A 22,259-nucleotide genomic window follows, 5' to 3' on the forward strand; every position below is an offset into this window, starting at 1 on the left:
TGAAGGAAGGTTGCAGCAGGGGGACAAACGCGGGAGCTTAATCACCCCCCCCCCCCTACCCAAAAAAAAAAGAAAAAATAAATAAATTAAAAAAAAATGATAACAAAAAATAAATAACAAAAAACAAACAAACAAAAAAAAACTTTAACCATTGAACAGCAACATATCCCCCCCCCCCGTCCTGGGGTTACCCCCTCCCCACTCCGAGAGATTCAGACCCCCTCCGTGACGTTTCAGCATAGTGAAGGACCCCCCTCCCCGACTACCTAGTTATAAAGTTACAAAACTCCAGGCAGGAGCTAGCTGCCGGCATTGTGCATATTATACAGGATCACGCAAGGGGTCATGCTGTCTGCCTTCCAAACAACATAACCATGCGACCCACTTGCACCACGCTAGACACACAAGCCGGACGGGAACAGTTGTCCTTATTTGTTTTTATACCTTTCTTAAATACGTAAGAGTTCATATTCTGTGTTACAAAAGCGTTCATTTTAGAACCATGTCGCAAACAGCTCAATTTGGTCAATAAGCAATACATACCCACCTCGCTCGAGCGCGGTGCGCAGACGAGATGGAGAAATGTACACCCCACACCAGTCTGGCAACAGATAAGTCCAGACGTCCACAACCGAGCACACTACGTGCTCACTTTCCGTTCTCTTTTTCACTCTTACTCCCCCTTATTCTTTCCACCCTGTCTCACCTGCTCCCAGTTTCCCCTCCTACCTCCCACCCTGGGGGTTGTGACCTACACTATAGGATGCTGTGTGGTGGAGGTAAACAGAGGTGGGCGTATAGAAGGCATCATCCATATCCTACCACATGTCACTGAAATTATCTTCCTTAAATGTTAAAGGGCTCAATACGCCGACCAAACGACGTCTCCTGTTCAGGGAACTAAAGAGAATGCAATCTGATATCGCCTTTGTACAGGAGACCCGCCTACCGAAACAAGCCTCGTTCCAGTTAAAAGATCACACATTCCGCACCACCTACGAGGCCAGGGCCCTTACCAAACACAACGGAGTGGCCATACTTATCCGCAACAGCTGCCCACTTCACATAGACACCATAGATGCAGACCCCAAAGGAAGGTACATTATAGCCTCAGGCGCCTTACAGTCCCACAAACTACACCTTCTCAACATATATGCCCCGAACCAACCCGACCCAGACTTCTGGGATGAATTAAAAGCCAAACTTCAGGCATTAGGACACGGCCTCATAATATTAGGAGGAGACCTAAACGCAGCAGCAAACCCCGTAGTCGATCGGAGCTCGCTAGGGGAAGGCCCCAGATTGCAGGGTAGGGGAGGGCAGGACAAATTGCTCCATGGGTTCATCACAGATGCCGGGTTGGTGGACGTATGGAGAGCACATCATCCTAGCACGAGGGACTACACGTTTTATTCGGCCCCACATGGTACCTACTCCAGAATAGATATGTTCCTCATTAACGACAGATCTTTAGACAGAGTCACGGGATCTGAGATAGGTTCCATATCGTGGTCTGACCACGCCGACATCCACCTCACCATTGGCAACTTATGCAGTAGCTCCCCGTGGACATGGAGACTAAACGCCTCACTACTAAACGACCCAGAGATCGTAGAACAGGTCCGCAAGGACATAGTGGAATATTTCGACTTCAACATCACCCCAGACGTGCAGCCGGAGACAACATGGGCAGCACATAAAACAGTTATAAGAGGGATGCTCATTAAATTAGCGACCGTGAGAAAGAAAGCTAGAACCCAAAACTTAACGAATTTACTGACTAAGCTACGGACGCAAGAACAGACACACAAGAGACAACCTGACGACGCCTCATTCCGACGACTAGAAGAGACTAGACTGGCCATACGCACCCTAATGCTAGATGATACTGCCAGAGCAATGACCTGGACTAAACGCACGTTCTATGAACGGGCCAATAAAATGCATACCCTCTTAGCTAGAGTCCTAAAACCGAGAATGAGGCGCGGACATATAGCATCCATTCGACACCCAGATAACTCCATTAAAACCTCACCTAAAGACATAGCCGAGGTATTTACGGAATACTATAAATCCCTATATAACCACTCACCAACCACGGAGACGATGACCAAAAAGGACGAAGACGCCACCCTTAGGTTCCTTAAGGACTTGGAACTCCCGACGCTCCCCAGGGAGGCAGTGGCGGTACTAGCTGCAGATATTACCCCCGACGAAGTAGATCGAGCGATAACGACTTTAAAAGGGAATAAAGCCCCAGGACCCGACGGGTACGACGGTAGTTATTATAAGGCCTTCCGCGAGGAACTGGTACCACACTTAACGACAGTTTTCAACAGGTTCCGGACGGGAGGCACCCCAAATCCGGATATGTCATTAGCCACCATCGTATTATTGCCAAAGCCAGATAGGGACCCCCTCGCTCCAGGTAACTACAGACCAATATCCCTTATTAACCATGACATGAAACTTCTAGCGAAAATCCAGACAGAACGACTGAACCCATTCCTAAATCATCTGATAGATGCCGACCAAGTAGGTTTCATACCTAACAGGCAGTTATTCGAAAACACCCGACGAAACATTGACCTAATCTGGCGCCAGGTGGCCACAAAGACCCCAACGATGCTCGTATCGCTCGACGCTGAAGAAGCGTTTGACAGAGTGAAGTGGCCCTACTTGTTTACGCTACTGACCCAGTTAGGGTTTCCCGAACAGTTTATGACCCTATTAAGAGCCATGTACAGTAATGTCCGAGCACAGGTGAAGATAGCAGGAGCTCCGTTCCATCCTTTCCAGCTTTCTAACGGAACCAGACAGGGGTGTCCCCTCTCCCCACTCCTTTTCGCCCTATCGTTAGAGCCTCTACTGCACGCCCTGAGGAAGCACCCAAGGATACAGGGTATCAAAGTGGGGGGCATAGATTTCCTAGTATCAGCCTATGCGGATGATGTCCTCCTGGCGCTCACCGACCCGGTAAACTCAATGGGGGCCCTAAGGGAAGTCTTAAATGAATTTGGGACCTTTTCCGGATACAGGGTAAACATGACGAAGTCCAGTGTCCTCCCATTGGGAGTACCGACAATGGCAATGAATCAATTGCAGGACGCACATAAGATGAGAATAGAACACCAAACACTCAAGTACCTGGGTATCCGCCTAACAACAAAACCAGAAAACCTATTTCAGCAGAACTACGCCCCAATGATAAAACAACTGATTGGGGAGATGGAGGCGTGGGTGGACAGACCTATCTCCTGGATAGGGAGAATACACGCTGTTAAAATGAATATATTGCCAAGAATTCTGTTCCTGTTTCAGGCGCTGCCCATCCGCGTCTCCAGATCCTCCCTACAGCCTCTACAAAGGGCTATGGAAACCTTTGTTTGGCAAAACAAAAGACACAGAATTTCTAGATTTGTCCTGTACCGTTCAAAGGCGAGAGGGGGTTTGGGCCTGCCGAACATCTACTATTATTATGTAGCTACTCAATTAGCACAAATAGCGATGTGGCACACTCCACCCGGCGAAAGAAAATGGGCAGACATAGAATCCTTAATGACAGGAGCTGATCTCCCGCAGCTACTAATGTGGGTCCCCAGGGAACATAGGCCACCTATTAGGATCACATGCCCGACCATATTAAACTCTCTGAAGATATGGGACACCTTCAAATTAAAATTCCATTTAGCTTCCGACCCGTCCCCCCTCACCCCATACTTACGCAACAAGGCCTTCACCCCCGGAATGGCAGCTAGAGATTTCAGAAACCTAGAGAGGATAGGCCTACAACGCATCTGCCATTTATATGAGGGGACAGAAATTATCCCATTTGACACATTGAGACAGCTAGGCCACTTAACCCCCGCCGATTTCTTCAGATATCTCCAAATCAAAGATTTCGCGAAAACACCAACCATACAAATAGCGGCCCAACAAAAAAAGACCTTCTACGAGCGCATTTGCCTGCAAGAAACCATACCCAAAGGCATGATCACGCTCCTGTACGCCCACCTCTGTTCCGAAGCCAGGGACTGGGGTAAATTAACTTACACGGATCAATGGGAACGAGACCTGGGCGAAACCCTAGAAGGGGTAGAATGGCAAGAGATATGGGAGGCTAACCACTCCTCATCGGTGTGTGTTACCCTCCAGGAATAATCCATAAAAACAATGCTGCGCTGGTACACCACACCGGTTAAGCTGAATCAAATGCAAAAAACCCCAACAGACACGTGCTGGAGGGGATGCGGCCAGAGGGGAACGTACATCCACATGTGGTGGGAATGCCCGCTGATAGGCCCATTCTGGAAGCAGATACAAGACCTAGTCACCCAGATTTTCTCTAGAGCTCCAAACCTTGACCCGTGGCTCTTCCTATTAAGCAGAACCATAGACGGCTGGTCGAGACACGAGCAGAAGTTGATCCACAGAATCACCCTGGCAGCTAGGAGAACGGTAGCCTCCGGTTGGCTCAAACCAACCATCCCGCCCAGGGCCGGGGTGATAAGGCGGATCAAGGAAGTCCACTTGATGGATAACTTAACGGCTAGAGTAAGAGGCACCTTACAAGCCTTCCAGAAGATATGGGAACCGTGGGAAAACTCCAACCTGGCCAACCTCACATAACACACCTCAACATTGCCAACAAAAGATAGGTCTCCTCCCCCGTACCCCCCCCCCCCCTTCTCCCACCCCCTCCTATCTTTCTGCTTATTACTATTTCCGTGGAACCTACTCTATACGTTCGACGGGAACCAAAACCTCGACCCATACAAGTAGTGTTATAGGACGATCTTCCAGGGTTAACAAGACACTCACCACACGAAACCACTAAGAAACAACACCCGCACAGCCACCACAGAGGGAGCGAATCACTGGGAACAGCATACAAGGCAAACAAACGAACAGGGGAACCACCGATAGTAAGAACTGTTCGCTCAGCTGACTTTACAGGCACGGGCGACCAATAGCACCATGGTGTTTGTTACCAAAACAGTACTTCTTTGCATATGTATACAATCTGTGATCTGTAACATACCAGGTTTGTAACCTTGGATGACCGTATATTCAGCACCCATGTCGTATACAAATAAAGAATTACAAAAAAAAAAAAAAAGCCCTGACTTCAGCATGCAAAATTGCAGAAGGAAAGCGTGCCAACATCTATACAGATTCGAGATATGCTCTGGGTGTGGCACATGACTTCGGCTTCATTTGGAAGACAAGGGGATTTCTTACCACTGCCGGTACACCAGTCAAACACAGCTCTGCAATCAAGGAACTAATGGATGCCCTCCTACTCCCTGAAGAAGTGGCCGTTTTGAAAGTTAAGGCACATGGGAAGTTGGATACAGATGAAGCAAAGGGCAACCATTTGGCTGATCAGGCTGCTAAGCAAGCAGCCAGAGATTTGCAGGAAGTGGATGAAGAAGTGTCCGGACAAGAAGAAGAAGTTCCTATCTTTACCTTGCGAACTCTTCCTACTGATCTGAGAATTTTGCGAGAACAGCAAGCTGCAATTACCCCTGAAGAAATCCAGAAATGGAAGAAGAAAGGAGCTGTCCTAAAGGACGGAATTTACTACAACAATTCTAAATTTTGCCTTCCAAGAAATTTATATCCAGCAGTTGTCCAATGGGCACATGGACCTGCACATCTGTCAAAAGACCTAATGGCCGCCCTCATTCAAAAGTATTATGAAGCACCTGCAATCACAACCCTGATCAACAGCTTCTGCAAGGCCTGTGTCATTTGTGCAAAATGCAATCCAGGAAGACCAATCAGGGTGCCTGCAAAGCACCTAGCAAAACCCATGTACCCATTCCAGAGAATTCAAATTGATCACATCCAAATGCCCAAGAGTGGGCCTCATGAATATGCACTAGTAATAGTGGACATGTTCTCAGGCTGGCCAGAAGCCTACCCTGTGACCAATATCACTGCAAAAACAACCGCAAAACGCCTACTTACAGACATTGTATGTAGATTTGGACTTCCAGAAGTCATTGAAAGTGATCAGGGTCCAGCCTTTACAGCAACAGTGACTAAAGAAATCTGGACTGCCCTGGGGGTGACTCTAGCCTTTCACACCCCTTACCACCCACAAAGTAGTGGTAAAGTAGAGCGCATGAATGGCACTCTAAAAGCCAGAATGTTAAAAATGTCACAAGAAACAAAGATGCCCTGGCCAGAAAGCCTGCCAATAGCTTTATTCAGCGTTAGGCACACACCTAGAGGGAAGCATTCGTTATCCCCATATGAAATTCTATTTGGGACAGCACCCAGACTAGGTTGTTATTATCCGCAGCAGTTACAGCTTCAATCAGATGTTTTAGTAGACTATGTAACTGAACTTGCAAGTGCCTTGAACAAAATACATGCCCAAGTTTTCTCTTCAATTCCAGATCCTGATTTGGACACAGGTACCCACAACCTGCTTCCCGGAGATTGGGTTATGGTCAAGAAGTTTGTGCGGAAAAGTACCCTGGAACCAAGATTTGACGGGCCATTCCAAGTTCTCCTGATCACCGCAACCTCCGTCAAAGTGGCCGGCAGGCCACATTGGATCCACGCTTCCCACTGCAAGAAGTCTCCTGCCCCAGAGGAAGCAGATACCGCACAACCATGTACCTCTGGTACATTGTCTCCTTAATTAGTTTAATTAAGGCTCAGCAGGTAGCCATCACTAAAGATGCTAGTGGGTACACCTTCTGGTATAATTCATCATGTACCCGTGTGGCTACCTATACCTTTGATTATTGTGACATCGTAGAATGCCCATTCTCTACAACACAAATCCAGAATATCTATAGAGATATCCCTCATGCAAAAGACCCATATGTTTGTGTAGTTGACAAACAATGGGGGCACAATTGTGGCCATTGGGGGGCGGCGGGATGGAATGCCGGGCCTTCCTGGGGTTACAAGCCAAAAAGTGCCTTATCTAAAGTAGATGATCATGGTAGGTCCCTCCTTCAAAGAATGACTCTGAGAAAGCCTGGAGGAGGCACACCAATGAAATTAATTCTTAATATTGAGCATCCAAGCCCAACAGATGCAGACCGATATGTATTGGGAATGTATTGGAAAAAGGGTTCCTATACTAAATTAGGGCATTTCTACCTTAGAGATATGTGTAATTCCCCTGAGTGGCAAGGAGCTACTCACATGGTCACAAACCCATTAAAACCACACATCCAGTCCTTTAAGGACATGATGGCCATTGCTAACCCCACCTTCGAAGATACCATGGCCGCTGAAACAGGTTTTAATGATGTTAACCTATGGTTAGAATGGATGAAATACAATGCCAACAAACATAACAGAACCGCATGCTATGTGTGTGGTGGTGCCCGGCCCCATCTGGGTACTGTACCTTTGACCCTGCCAGTAGATGTAGAAAATTGTGTTTTAAGTCTTTTTGCCTACCAATACAATGTTAACAGGTCCATATGTCAAGGATGGACAGCAGAGTATCCTCTTCTAGCTAAAGGTGTCAGACCCCCTAATGGTATTACCGTATATAAAGGTAATTATACTTGCTATGCCATGCATGATGGGATTGGTAAATTTGTGGGTAACTTTCCCAAAGGTTATTGTGCTACATACAGAACTGTCCCTGTACGTTTACTGCAGCATCACACTAGGTCACTGGGAGACATTTACTGGTTGTGTGGGGATTTACAGCTAAGATCCAGAATGGACACGGAGTGGTGGGGGGAGTGTACTTTGGCCAAGGCCATTATGCCTATACACATTATCTCTGACACACACCTCAACACCCATGAGTCCAGCCACACTAAGGTTAAGCGTGAAGCCCCAGTAAAAGGAAGTTTTGACCCTCACATTTACATTGATGCCATTGGGGTGCCTAGGGGGGTACCCAATGAGTTTAAAGCAAGAGATGAAGTTGCTGCAGGGTTTGAATCAATTTTTACCATAGTTACCGCAAACAAGAACTTAAACTGGATAAATTACATTTATTACAACCAACAGCGTTTTGTTAATTACACCAGAGATGCCCTCCAGGGATTAGCCGAACAGTTGCAGGCCACATCCCTAATGGCCTTCCAGAATAGAATGGCCCTAGATATGATCCTAGCCGAAAAAGGAGGGGTATGTAAAATTTTGCCCGACACCATGACATGTTGTACTTACATCCCAGAAAACACAGGCCCTAATGGTAAAGTTACATTAGCCATAGCGAAATTAAATGACCTCTCAGAAGAGTTGAAAAGGAATTCTGGGATAAAAGATCCCTGGGACAGATGGTTTGGTTGGATGACGGGTTGGCAAAAGGCTTTAATGCATATTGGTATGGCAATACTAATTTTTCTTTTTATCTTTGCTCTTCTCTTTTGTTGTGTCTTCCCTTGTCTGAGAAAATCCCTCACGAAGACTGTTGACCAAGCGGCACCTACTTTCACACATCTTGAAGTTGATGACCAAGATTTCCAGGATCTCAACTCACCCTGTTTGCCGCTGCAATCTATCCCTTTTGATGATAAAGTGCGAGAGTTCTAGGAAGGGACCATCTTAGGGACAGCATCTGTCAGTGAATGGTAAAGGCCCCGTGTGGAGAAGTGGTGGGCAAGCCGCCATGGGCCACCCATGGGTGTGAAGTGTTCGAGAGCCATACTGACGGATGAGTTAGCCTATTAGGGTCAGAATTAGGGACAGACTTGCACTTTGCATTAACACCTAGCTAGCGGCCACGGGGTTTCTGTGCCTTTGGGCTAACACGTCTTCTGGTATTAACAAATAAAGTTTTATCTCTGAGAATCTAACATTTCATAGGGGGGACTGATGTAGAATTATTAAAAATCTTTATTGAACTTGTATTGAATTATTGCACTAACTCCATTTTAACCTGATACTGTGACAAATCCTCCATTTTGTCCTCATAACCTGACTTCTCCATATGAAAACTACATTACATGACAGAATTTCTCAGCACATCTAACACAATAGACAAAGACTGTATTCTCCATAAGGATATGACTAACCCAGGAACTGTTGAATTTCCCCTAACTCGCAACATAGTATAATTTAAAGGCCATGAGAACACAGTAGTAATGAAATGTTCTATTCATAAGAGACCTTGCACATAACCACGAGACCTGACATCACCGACCGTGTAAAATTACGCTCAAGACCCCCTTGTCCCCACCCGTGTCCAAAACAATACCACCTCTTGGTGGGTGGACACGAAGCTAACCACTTAGTTTTTGAGCCAATTAATTATATTGATAGGTGGATACTAATCCAGACACTTAACAATTAATCCAATTAATGATGTTTATTCACTGATATCTTGATAATCAATGATGACGAAAATGCCTCTTAAAAGGGCCTGCGCGCCCGCTATTTCTTCACTTGCCAATAAATTTCCTCGAAGTTATTTTAACCTGAACTCCGTGTGTCAGACTGAATTACTTCAGCGTATATACGCAATTCAATTCTCTTTAATTTGGACAGGAACAGATAGACATTTAAACATTTTGGTTTACTGAAAAAGTACCATAACAATAGTATTTATTTTGGAAGAGGAAAAAGTTGTGTGTAAGAATGAACTTTAACAAATACAACACAAAGGTAGTGTGGGTGTCGTGCTCTACCCCTCTTTTCTTAAGAAAATACTCAATATGATCCAGGCCACTTGCGTGTGGTATGGAAGAGTATAGGGCTTCCACATCTAGGCTGCAGAGTGATGCTCTCTCTGGTACCTTGATAGATGCTAGGCATTTAAGGGTGTCTTTGGTGTCTTTCAGGTACGATGGTAGACTTTCTACAAATGGTCGTAGAATTCTGTCCACATAGATACTGCCCTTGCTGGAAAAATTATTTGTGCCTGAGACAATTGGTCTAGCTGTCAGGGTAACTTGCTGCTTGTGGATTTTTGGAAGGCAGTAGAACGTGGAGATCGTAGGGTATTTGATGAAGACACTGCTATATTCTTCCTTTGATAGTATGCCCTGGTCAAAGGCTTTATCAAGGAGGGTCTTATATTCACTTAGGTATTTAACAGTGGGATCAGTGGTCAATAGTTTGTAGGTCCTATCATCATGTAGGATAGCCTCGACCAACAGAGTTTTTCCAATACTTTTTCCAACGGAAAAGTGTTCTGTTTCATTTCTCTATTTTCCACCCCTCTGAATTTGCAGTCTTCTGAAATGCTAATTTCTGTGAAATTCGGAGGAATTTACTATTTCAAAATCATTTTCTTTTAAGATCACTTTGAAAAATGAAATTATTATAATGTCATAATTTAACCGTGACCTTTAAGAATAATTTGATAAATATCCTCCACAGGATGGAATACAATAAACATTGCAGGTACTTTAGACACAACATTAATGACTGATTGATAATTCTGAGTTCTAAGTTAAAAGTGTAATCCAGATGTGAACTCTGTGCTCACTGTGTCTAGAGCAGGCATAGGCAACCTTCGGCACTGCAGATGTTTTACACTACACCACCCATGAAGGTTTGCCAGCATTATGTGTGTAAGAGTATTATGGGGGATGTAGTCCAAAACATTTGGAGTGCCGAAGGTTACCTATCCCGAGCCAAGAGGAATATCAACTACACCTCGCTGACGACGCCCAACGAAGGCCGAAACGATCACCTGACACCACGTCCATGATTTAATGATAGTACTGACCCTTCTCTTACCCTTTGACCACTATAACAATAGTCTGTGATATAGCACTTTTTCCAAAGTGGTATGTCATTTGTATTGTATGTTTTTTTATTGTATTATGTTTTTCTTAACAACAGCTTATTACTAGATACTATTACCATTATCCAAATAAATTGTACTAATTTACCAGTCTTGCCTGTGTTTATCCTGCCAGGAGTGAAACCTGTAATAAGGAGATTTTAACAAGTGCCAAGGGTGTATTAAGCAATGGGGTTAACAGATCCTGTGGCAAAACTAGCCACTTAAAACTGTATTTGTATTAATGTATTGCTGTTGCTTTAAGAATGTGAGAACCAAGCGTATACCTATTGTTGTATTTTAGGCGAACAAGAACATTCGTATGCTGGCGGCATGAAAGCCACCAGCATTCATACAGTAGTTTCACGAACAGTGAATTTCAACACTGTTCGTGAAACGAACAAACTATCGAATGGGAGACCACACACAGGAGGTCGTGTGGCTCCCATTAAATATTGCAACAATGTTTCCCTCTGTAATTATCGAGATTCAGGGTGGCCGCCGTTCGGCTACCGACCACCCGGCGGTCAGCCATCTTGGATCCTTTGTTAGCCCAGCGGTATTTGGTCGTCGAGCGCCTGGAACTAAAATCGGCTACTCGACGGCACAAATACCGATGGACTTCCAGGCCGTTCGAGAGCACCGGTCCTTTGGTAGTTTGTTCCCGGTACAGTCGGTACTTTGAATGTAACTGGAAAATAATGTGTGTTTCGTGCGTTCGGTTAGTTAGGCCGGGATCTGAGCAGTACTTTCACGAAATGTGTGCTCAGACCCCAGCTATCTACCGAACATTCATTCATTTAAATAAGATGAATAATATGAAAGTTATATATTTCTATGTGAAATGTCGGTTCTGCTGTACGGAGGGATAATCCACTTAACTGGATATTCTAGTGGGAGTATCCCTCTCGTACAGCAGTGCATGATGGGAGAAATGTCCAGGTTGTTAAGTTCCCCATGTAGTCCCCTACTGTACAATGCCTGTAATGTCAGTAGGGAAACCCCTTGCATGGGGAATCCCATAAATACTGTGACCTGTGATTAAAAGCTCAGTTGACTCCCAGCCTATGTGTCGTCTAGTTCTTGGGAAGGAAGGATTTATGCAACGCTACCGGGATTACTGTATGCTGTACTTATTTTGCCTGGATTATTTTATGCTGTTCCTGTTACCCAGCGGAGATACTGTGGATTATACTACCTCTCCGCTACAGATCCCATCATGTAAATCAATACTTGACTCTTCTTTAAATCACAATTAGCTCATAAGTAAATATTATATTGACATATAATCCCATAGGCATCATAACCAGCCACTTTCAATGTAAATTTACAAAGATATATGTTGACCTGACGGCATGGTGATCACCAATCACTGACTCACCTCAACAAGGAAAGCCAGCTGCTCGCTTTCATCTTCCGGTACTCCTGTGCCACACGTTGCTAATTCATCCCTAGTAAGTTGAAGTTTGGTTTTTATTTGGTCCTCCAGGGTGGGAAGTGATTTCTGAAAGCAATTAAAAATAGATTATGCTTTAACCCTGTCACTACTACTATATGATCCTATATTTGTATAAGGGAGGTTGTAGACCTCCCTTTTGCCTCCTCAAGTCATTTGGAAGATGGTGGCATATATACTAAGTATTAGCAGATATGGGGATAGTAGATATGGAAAAGGGGCCGGTGAAATAATGGGTATGGGGTTTTAAATGAAATAATAGTATTTGGACAGAGCACTATCGACCTCTATCCCCCACCTCAGCTTGCATTTCCTCACCTATCTTCCACCCATGGTTAGCAGATGGGAGGTACCTTTTAAACTGGGGGGACAAGCTCCATCCAATGCGCGGTGTTTGGGAGCTACTTATTTTATACTGGTGGAGTCTAGTGTCACCCCTACCCAGAGATGGGGGGTAGAGGCTATAATTATAATAAAACGGGTTCCGACCTAGTGTCCTCACTCAGTCACCACCCATGGTTGGCTGCTGGGGGCTACTAACAAAATATACAATGGAGGTGGCAATAACATGGTATGTAAAAAGTCATACTCCCAGACAAATATCTTCTTTCTTCTAAATCCTCTTTTCTTCAGCCCCCAAGAAAAGGGCAAAATAAGTTCCAAAATAAAGTAATACAACTTTTAATATGAAAAAAAAAACAACCTATTGGCAAAAAAACCTGATGTAAAAAAGAAAAAACAACTGAAAACAGATCCATCTTCACTCCTGCGAAGGTCCCATACCAAACGAGCTTCAAGGCTGAAAAAGCTTTTATAAGGCTTTACCACTCTTTCTCATGAATTCTCATTACAATGCTCTGACACTCTGACAGATAAGCAACTTTTCTGAAAATTTACGATAGGAATAATCCAGACAGCTGAAATTCAGGCTTATTCAGAGCCTTACAAAAAACCAACAAATGTGTAGCAGAAAGGAACTATGTGAACACAAAAATCATTGCTGCTTATTTCCACCCTGAAATCAAACACTAGATTTCACAAATAGATAACACAAAAATCAGTGCTGTTACTCTCCACCATAAGATCAACCACTAAATGTAACAAATAGATGGACAGATAGTGGAACCGTAACACTCGGAATGAAGAGTAAGAGATTCCGGGAGGACTAAGATGAATGGGAGACTGAGGAAGTCGTGATGAAACACGCTTGAAGGGGCGTGTCGGTGATTTCCTGCCCCAAAATTTAACATTTCAAAATGGAGATTGAACTGTTCCAGAACTATTAACCTGAGGAAGGCATTCAAGCTGAAACGCATTGTGGGATTATTGGGACTGAAAGGACTTTACAGAGATGTAAGATTTGTATGTGTTTGTTGAATAAATTTATGTGTTTTATTCTAACTTGGTGCCCATTTTCACCTCATCCTGGGAGGATCCAGTACCAGAAGCTTGAGTCCAGGAATACCTTCATTCCGCATCTGCTGAGTTAGCTAGCAGAGCCAGTTATGTACAGGCTCATAAAAATGTGAGTAAGATTTAATAAAATAATGATCATTTGGTTTATGTTATAGACAGTGTGTACAAATTATATTGCCCTATTTGAGTATTCTCTTTTACAGAGACATATGGGATAACTTCCATATAGTATATTCCTTATTTATTTGCTCACTTATCCACTGTTAGATTGCTCACTACTGTGGCTATTATTTGTCTCACATATTTTTATCACACAAGTGCACTGTCCACCATTTTGTGCTGTGTGAACAATGTCCAAATTTTGCATTCTGATTGGCCACGTACAACTTCGAATGATGTTGCCCCATTCTGTATGGAACCATTTCAAATTCAGCCTTTAATAAATAATCGTGCCTGACTGCATCTACCACACCCATTTCCTATCACTTTAATCAAAATAATAAATATTTCTTACCTATATCCAACTGATGTGTGAATGTAAAGATGCTGTGAATTGATCAATAAATCAGCTAACTAATTATATATTTTTTGTATCATTCCACCTACATTAATGTGTTCCACAAGTTCTGCCGTGAGTCGTTGAGCTAAAAGAGGAATGGTGGCCTTCTCTCCATCCAGAAGTTCACTGCAATGAACAGGATGAAAATTAAGTAATGAGTAAGAATAGGTCTTTAAAGAACACATGATAGGTAATCAAGTAGCATTGCAAGTCACTATAATTATATATTTATATTATATATTTGACACATACAATATATATTTATGTGTGTATATACACGCGGTACAAAAATGTTAAGTTGGTGTGATAAAAATGCTGTGAACTAAGAATTTTTTCAAACATTGAGAGGTTACTAGTCTGAGATAATATGCAGAAGAACAAGGACTAACCTGAAATACTCGTGGTCTTCAAAGAAGGCTTTCTCCCTCTCAGTAGCCGCCTTTAATGACAGCCTTTCCTGAATCTCCTGTTGCCCTCTGCATTTTACGATCATATAGCCCTTCTTTAAGTGTATTACGTTGTTGTTGACAATGTTAACTATATTTTCTTCTGTACATTTGTCAATCAGATCAGGTTTGGTAAGAATGCCTGGATGGGAAGGAAGAGAAATAGAATCAGAAATAGAATTCTCACAAGGCTTTCCAAAGGACTGTATTTATAAGAGGACATTTAGTGTTAATAGGTCCACTAATATAACCTTATTTATTTATTTGTAGCACATCAGTACAATGAGACATTTCAGAGATACAATATTTCTTGATGATTAATTCTCACTGCCCCCAATAGACACTAACTCTTCACATATCAATACCCCTATTCTGACACTCTACACACTGGAGTTCTACCACCAATCTCCACCACCTATCAAAACTTGTCACACCCGCATTTCACATTCGTGCATGCACTGTGAATTATGAGTACAGTAGGTATCGACAACTACCCTGCCTACCTGTGGGTTTATTAAATTGTCTTTTTTGAATTCTGGTAAATCTGGTCATGAATATTAAGTTATAAATAAAATGACAAATATTAATTGACTTTTCATATCATAAATCAGTCACTAATATTATAGAGTAATAACACCTTTAAGTCATTTTAAGTCCTGCGATCTCACACCATTCTGATATCATAAAATTAGATTATATATATATATATAATCGTACCCAGAGTTCTTTCACCATTAGGATCGATTTCCCTCGCCATTTCAAGTGCTTCCGTTGTCGCTATATCCACATTGCACGGCACAACCACCAAGCAGATTGTTTCCTGCTTCTGTATATATTGTTTGATCAATCGTTTAATCTGTAAAATTATATAATCTTGTTAAAAAAATATCTATGAAATGCTACCTTAAATTTCTTTATTTATACCTAAAACTACATATTCAGATAAAGAAATGTACGCCTTCCATTGCTATAACTGGGTGATATACCTGAACTCATAAAGACACTGGATTAAATTTTATCCTATAATTCATTATTGCTATTATTATATATAAAGCGCCATCAAACTGTATAATAGGTCGACTAATATAGAAGCATTTGTAACAAGACGAGTTAGACGCACATTGAGGGTCCTGCTCAAACGTGCTTACATTCTAGAGGGAGTCGGGTAAAGTGGCACACGAGGTAAGGGTAGGATGCATTTCATGTATAGGAAAATGTAGGCTACTAGAATAGTTTGCAATAAAGGTTTTTTTTTTTTTTGGATGACACAGTTGCAGGAGAGGTAGCAGGGTTAGTTACCAAATAATAGGAAAGCTATTAACAGTTAATTGGTATGCTTTCCTAAATAATTGAGTTTTCAATGATTTTTTGAAGAAATGGAGACTGGGTCAGAGTCTAACGGAGCAGTGAAGGGAGTTCCATTGGAACGGCACAGCCCTAGAGAAGTCTTGAAGGTGATATATATGTATAAACATACACGCTTCCTGAACAAAAAAACTGCCCCTATAACAGTTTAAAGGACCACTATAGTGTCAGGAAAACATACTCTATTTCCTGGCACTATAGTGCCCTGAGGGTGCCCCCACCCTCAGGGACACCCTCCCACCGGGCTGGATGGAGAGGAAGGGGTTAAACTTACCTCTTTCTCCAGCGCTGGGCGGGGAGCTCTCTGCCTCTTCATCGGCGGAATGCGCATGCGCGGCAAAAGCCATGCGCGCATTCAGCCAGTCTCATAGGAAAGCATGCGCATGCGCGGCAAAAGCCATGCGCGCATTCAGCCAGTCTCATAGGAAACAATGCTTTCCTATGGACGCTGGCGTCTTCTCGCTGTGATTTTCACAGTGGGAAGCACGCAAGCGCCTCTAGCGGCTGTCAATGAGACAGCCACTAGAGGCTGGATTAACCCAAATATAAACATAGCAGTTTCTTTGAAACTGCTATGTTTATAAAAAAAAAGGGTTAACCCTAGCTGGACCAGGCACCCAGACCACCTCATTAAGCTGAAGTGGTCTGGGTGCCTATAGTGGTTCTTTAAGCAAAGTGTTTGCTTTAGGACTCATAATATGTTGTATTGTACTGTATGTGTCCACAATGCTTCTCTATAAGAGCCATTTATTTGGTCACTGCCAACATGGGGGTTTCTGCTGGGCAATATTGAGGGTGTCAGCTCAGCTATAGATGCAAGTAGAGCAGCTAATAAAATAAAAGATTTTAAGCAATAAGGAGGGAGTTTTCAAAAACGAATACATGCATATTTTTAACTGCATTGCATGTAACCTAGACATGGTCTTTAAATACGAAATCTAAAATATTTTGCAATGCATCCTCACTTTGTTCAATATTTCCATTCTTAAACTTTGATGTTGTAGCAAGTTGAAGGAGAACTGTATTGTAAACACACTATTAGCTGCCATATCTTTGTTGCTGCCATGGTTAAACTAACTTAAACTCTAGGTAATCCAAAATCTGTCTATTTGGAGCAATAGGGAATGAGAGTTGAATGCCATAGTTAATTCTAAAAAAATTGGCCCTATTTGTCTGAAAGCTATAGAGGGTCAGTCAAAGTCGCATTGGGCATTTGGGTGCATTGTGGTTCCATGGGCTTGTGAGGAGACCTCTCCTCATTATAGTGACATTGCGTCCAATTTCTGCCCAATTAGCAAACACTAGGTTGTGACATCACTACCCACCTCGGGCATCCATTCATGCAAAGTGCAGAACCACTAGAATTCGCCTGAACCCAGTAGAGTTATACATTTCATGCTTCACATGGACTACCAGGGATCATGCTCCCTCCCAACCTCCCAACACCAAAACCACGTGTGTTTAGTGAATTAGTTTTGGTGCATAGATGCTGTTTTGTGGACAATGTATAACATTATTGTATCAGAGTTAATGTTAATGTTTACATTTGTCTAATACCATTCCTCTAGAAGCTGTCTGATGACCACTAGAGGCTTTCCCTGCTTGAAGATCTTAAAGAATCGAAGGTCTTCACATTCAAGTCAGTAAACCCAACAAGATGACACCAAATACAGTTTATTCTTCACATAAAGAAGCATGTGGACAGAGAGAGCAACTGAAGCAATTGTGGTCCTCAGCTAATCCAATACTTCTCATGGAGAAGCACTGGATTAGCAAAGTGCAGCGATTGTTCCCACTGCTTTCCCAGTGTCTCATTATTACTAATAACTTCAGTGGAGATGGAACAAATTAAGTGGAGATTGATATTTGTAAAATGCCTTGATTTTATTTTTTTTTAATGTAAATTTCAAAATCAGCAAAACAGCCTATGTTTCAGAACATGTTTTCACCTTGTCTCCAATGTCTTTAGGTTGACCGCCCACAGCAACTCTCGCAATTCCGGGTAAGTCGATGAGTGTTAGATCTGGAACATCTGGTGATCTCACCTCTAAACTAATTGAGTCAGAACTGATCCCATATCCTGAGCCAGCCATTGCATCCTGAGCTAGAGACAAGAAAAAACAATATGTTATCATACGTATCAAGATCCAAGGAGCTTATAAAATTAGAATGTAACATGCTTGATTTCAGGTATTTCCGAATTCCAAAACAAAACCAAAAATAGCAATTGAGACAATCTTACCAATTATTGTTAAATTAAGTTATAGCTGACATTACTTACCTTTCATTATTTCTTTCTCAACTTCCGAAGGACTTTGAAGCTCTTGGTTTATTGTTAAATAGCTGATTTTTCCGCTCCATTCTGAATCAGTCTTTCCTTTACAAAGTTTAAGTTCCAATGGGCATCTAGTCACAATCCCTAGACAGTATGACAAAAGCAGACATATTAAACACTCATGTCTGTCTGGAATCTATATTGATTTACTATTCAAAGTGATTATTATGTTTCCTCAAAGGCTTCAACAAAAGTTTATAAAGGTCAAATAATAAGCACATTATTAAAAACAATGACCCATATTGCCTAGTTCAGTATTACAGTTTTTTTTTGTAGCATATCATTGTCGCACTCCACCTCAATTACTAAGTTTATTTTCTACTTTGATGGCATAGCAGCAACGGCTGAGAAGATCTAAAAAAAGTATAATAAATACATTTTAATCTCTGTAGGGTCACATCACACATGCACTTTAAAGGGGAAATCTTACTTAGACCTTATTGAGTTCAATGATAAATATCTGTGGAACGTGCTGGTTCTAAATTACTGATGCTTACTAGACATGTGCCTTTGTATTCTTGAGAGTGACCGAACATTTCTGCCACTGACCAACCCAGGCCAGGTCATAACACTGGCACAACAGATCACTGTCCACTCCCTTTGTCCCCACCCGTGGCAATTGGATGGGGTTATTAATCAATCCTAATGTCACCCCTGCTCCCAGTAAGGTCAGCAGGTAAGTGTTACGTAATATTAAATGGGTCACAATCTAATTGTTCCCTTAAGCCCCACCCATTGGCATTAATATGTCCTCCTTTTTTTTTTTTTAAATGATTGCTCCCTAGTGATCTGTCCACCTACCATTATTCAATTCGCTGCGATCTTGGAAGAGGACACACAAACATTCAATAATTAGCAGCACCGTCCACTGACCATGGGTGGGGACAGGGAGGACATTATGCTGCCCCCTCATGTTTATGCTCACAGGTGGAGACTATGTACCCCTTTTCTTATTACTATGGAATAAAGCCTTTCAAGCAACTGGGCAGCAATGGTATATTTTTGATATTTTTTCCAATGAAGTCACAGGAGTTCTATATATGAATACATGAATATATTTGTACAAGTATATATTGACATCAATTTAATAAGTTATTTATACATGATTTAGGATACTCACCGCTGCCTCTTGGCAAACTGACTCCAGAAAGGGCTTCCAAAACTGAGCTTTTTCCGGAGCTCTGGTCACCAATCACAGCGATTGCTGGCAAAGCCAGGTCCTTCTCCACCCCAAGAGCTCTCAGCGAGTCAATGAGGTCAATACAAGGCCGGATCTTCTCCTCGTATGTTTCATTCAAGTAGTTTGACATCTGTTTGAATCAAAATAATCTTAGTTTCCAGGCTGCCTGGTACCTTCCTCTATTATGTTCTGTATTCTTCACCTTAATGTGCAAATTACATTTTTTGACGAAGAAGAGAAATAGAAATATTATTTAATTCCTCCTCTCTGTATGCTTTCTCTATGCTGACTGCCAGGTGCAAAAGATGGAGCTTATAACAATGATGGACAGGGAGCTAAGATTGAGGTACCGAGTTGTATTTGGATAAGTAAACATACTACTAAATATCCTGGAAAGTGGCAGTAAGCACAATTTCCAAGAAAACAATTACAATTGGATTATTGTTAATTATAAAAATATTAAATATAATCGTTAAATTATAACAAAGATCATCGTATATGCTATCCTTCAAATCTTCACATGAATGTAACACTTGATGAACTTTCAATTCACAGTATCCTCTTACGCATTCATCAGCTCCCATGGTAATTAGTCAGTCGTATTCCAGGAATTAATTGGTATTTTCCCCTTTATTTTCTGAACAATTTGACCTCAAGTGTGATGTGTGCATCTCATTTTCAGCACCAATGTTTCGGTCAGTGGTAAGTGATTTTCCAAAAAGCAAATATTTTGAGACAAGTCTATAAATGAGCCATTACTCGAGTAAATCATTAAATATACTTAGGAGGGAGATCTTCGAGACTTGTTTATTTCCAATGCATACCTACCATTTTAGTGGCCATTTTCTCTTATTGGCAGACTCAAACTGATTTTCTGCTATCTCGAGTAGCTGAAAGATTGGGGCGTGAGTCTCTGAAGCTCAGCAGACCTATATGGTGTCAAGGACAAAAAGGCTCAATCTTAAATACTGTCCCACCTGTAGCAATGTACCTGTAAGTAGAAACTATCAAAATGAGCTGTATAAAAATATTAAATGTAGTATAGTCCATCATGGAGATGATGTTCTAATCAGAGAAGCAGTACATGTCAATGGAATCAAACAGGAGAATCAACAGCGAAGGTGGAAACATCATTCAGGTCCAGAGTGAAATGAAATAAAATGTGGAAGTTTGAGGAGGGAGTGGTGAAATTATAGTCATTATAGAAGTGAGAAGTTGAAGAAGCACTTCAAACACCATAACCACTCTGGAGAATCCTGGCACTATAACCTCAACAGCATTTTTTGTTCTTGGAGTTTTCAGTTTAAGATTGTCAGAAAGGGACAGCAGGGGGCAGTAAAACGATGAAGGGAAGAATCAATGTTAAGATTGTGAACAAGCTTAAAATGAGGAGTTGTGGGAAGACTATTGAGGAGCAGCACGCAATAATAAATATGAAGGGAGAAACAAGGAAAAGTAAATACATTTTGTGATATAAACAATGTATGGAAGGAAAGAAAGCAATGATAACATAAGGATGAAGGAATTCTTGTGTGGAGTGAAGAGAGAGATAAAGCTCTAAAGATTTTTAGTGTCTCCGAATGAATGGGTAGATTCTTACCGTCTCAGCTTGAATAGGTAGAGAGTCCCAGGGTCCTGGGATGAATAGACAGATTCTCGCTGCTCTAGAGTGAATAAGCAGATTCTAAAGGGTTACAGAGTGAACAGGCAGCAGATTCCCACGATCACACCCTGTCACAGACTCCTGAAAATCCCTCACTGATATTACTAAGTGTAGACATTCTGATTAGTTATTTTCCATTAGACTGGTAGAGGTGAGCTCCCTTCTTCAGTATATATTGATTGCAAATGGAATAACAGGACATATTAATATGGTATATGAGAAATTCCAGAGAACACGTCCATTCACCTTTTGGACTAAAACGTCTCTAGTTCTCAGATTTAAATTTTGAGATGGACTGTTTCGGTGTGGACATCAGTTCCAGTTATGTAGATTTCCCGAGTATGGTCATATAATCAGAATGGGATTCTTCTAATGATACATAACCAGATACATATAACCCAAACCCCAAGACCTCATCAATAAACTCCTAAAAAATATATATAACACAATACAATGAATCTTGTAACCTATACGGTTATAAAATGGGCACACCAAAAAAAAATGTTGCTATTTTATTTTAACTAAAAAGGCAGAACCCAGCCAGATAAATAGTTAAACACAAACAGACAAATCAGATATGACTGACAAAAAATAATTGTTCATAAGATGCCATTCAGTGCCATGACTCTTACCTTGAATAGTGTGAATACTTGTCTCTGATGCTCGCCCCAATCAAACTGGAGTTATAAAGGAGCAGGGGAAGGATAAAAGCAGAGAGATCTTTCATTTCTGTAGCATCAGCCAGAGAAATGAAACCGAAACTAAGCATGTCACGAATCAGGATGCTAAAAGCAGCAGCAGAGACAAACCAACAATACAGACATTTAACTCCACGTATACTGTATGGAACATATAACACTGAACTCTAACCAGACAGGATTTTTAGAAAAAATATTCATTTAACACTATTAGCATTTTCCTATCTGTTATTTTAACACAATATGAAAAAGCCTAAAACCTTCTGTTTCTCATCCATTCTTTCCATCTAGAGCAGGGGTTCCCAATTAAATGTTCCTATGGAACCATTTTCCATAGTGTATCAACTTTGTGGAACCCCCTTGCCCCCCCCCCCCCCCCCACCCCCCCACCCCCATTCCCTCCTTCCTGGATTTAAAA

The 22,259-nt window shown here is 42.0% G+C and overlaps 1 protein-coding gene across 2 annotated transcripts in view; it reads right to left on the reverse strand.

Annotated features, from left to right (window-relative positions):
* LOC134602297 (interferon-induced GTP-binding protein Mx1-like) overlaps positions 1-21,869 on the reverse strand; it is a 53,122-nt gene extending 31,253 nt beyond the window's left edge. Inside the window, exons 1-10 of one of the 2 annotated variants that reach the window (XM_063447054.1) lie at positions 21,776-21,869; positions 21,081-21,144; positions 20,309-20,409; positions 19,421-19,610; positions 18,247-18,384; positions 17,915-18,069; positions 15,318-15,456; positions 14,544-14,742; positions 14,202-14,280; positions 12,105-12,227 (exon numbers count right to left, since the gene is read on the reverse strand). In XM_063447054.1, the coding sequence (XP_063303124.1) occupies positions 12,105-12,227; positions 14,202-14,280; positions 14,544-14,742; positions 15,318-15,456; positions 17,915-18,069; positions 18,247-18,384; positions 19,421-19,610; positions 20,309-20,323 (1,038 nt within the window). In that variant the 5' untranslated portion in view covers positions 20,324-20,409; positions 21,081-21,144; positions 21,776-21,869. The remainder of the gene's footprint in view (positions 1-12,104; positions 12,228-14,201; positions 14,281-14,543; positions 14,743-15,317; positions 15,457-17,914; positions 18,070-18,246; positions 18,385-19,420; positions 19,611-20,308; positions 20,410-21,080; positions 21,145-21,775) is intronic. The other variant, XM_063447063.1, reaches the window with a different exon arrangement.
* Positions 21,870-22,259: the final 390 nt, after the last annotated feature.

The sequence above is a fragment of the Pelobates fuscus genome, chromosome 1, assembly GCF_036172605.1.
Source record: "Pelobates fuscus isolate aPelFus1 chromosome 1, aPelFus1.pri, whole genome shotgun sequence".
NCBI lineage: Eukaryota > Metazoa > Chordata > Amphibia > Anura > Pelobatidae > Pelobates > Pelobates fuscus.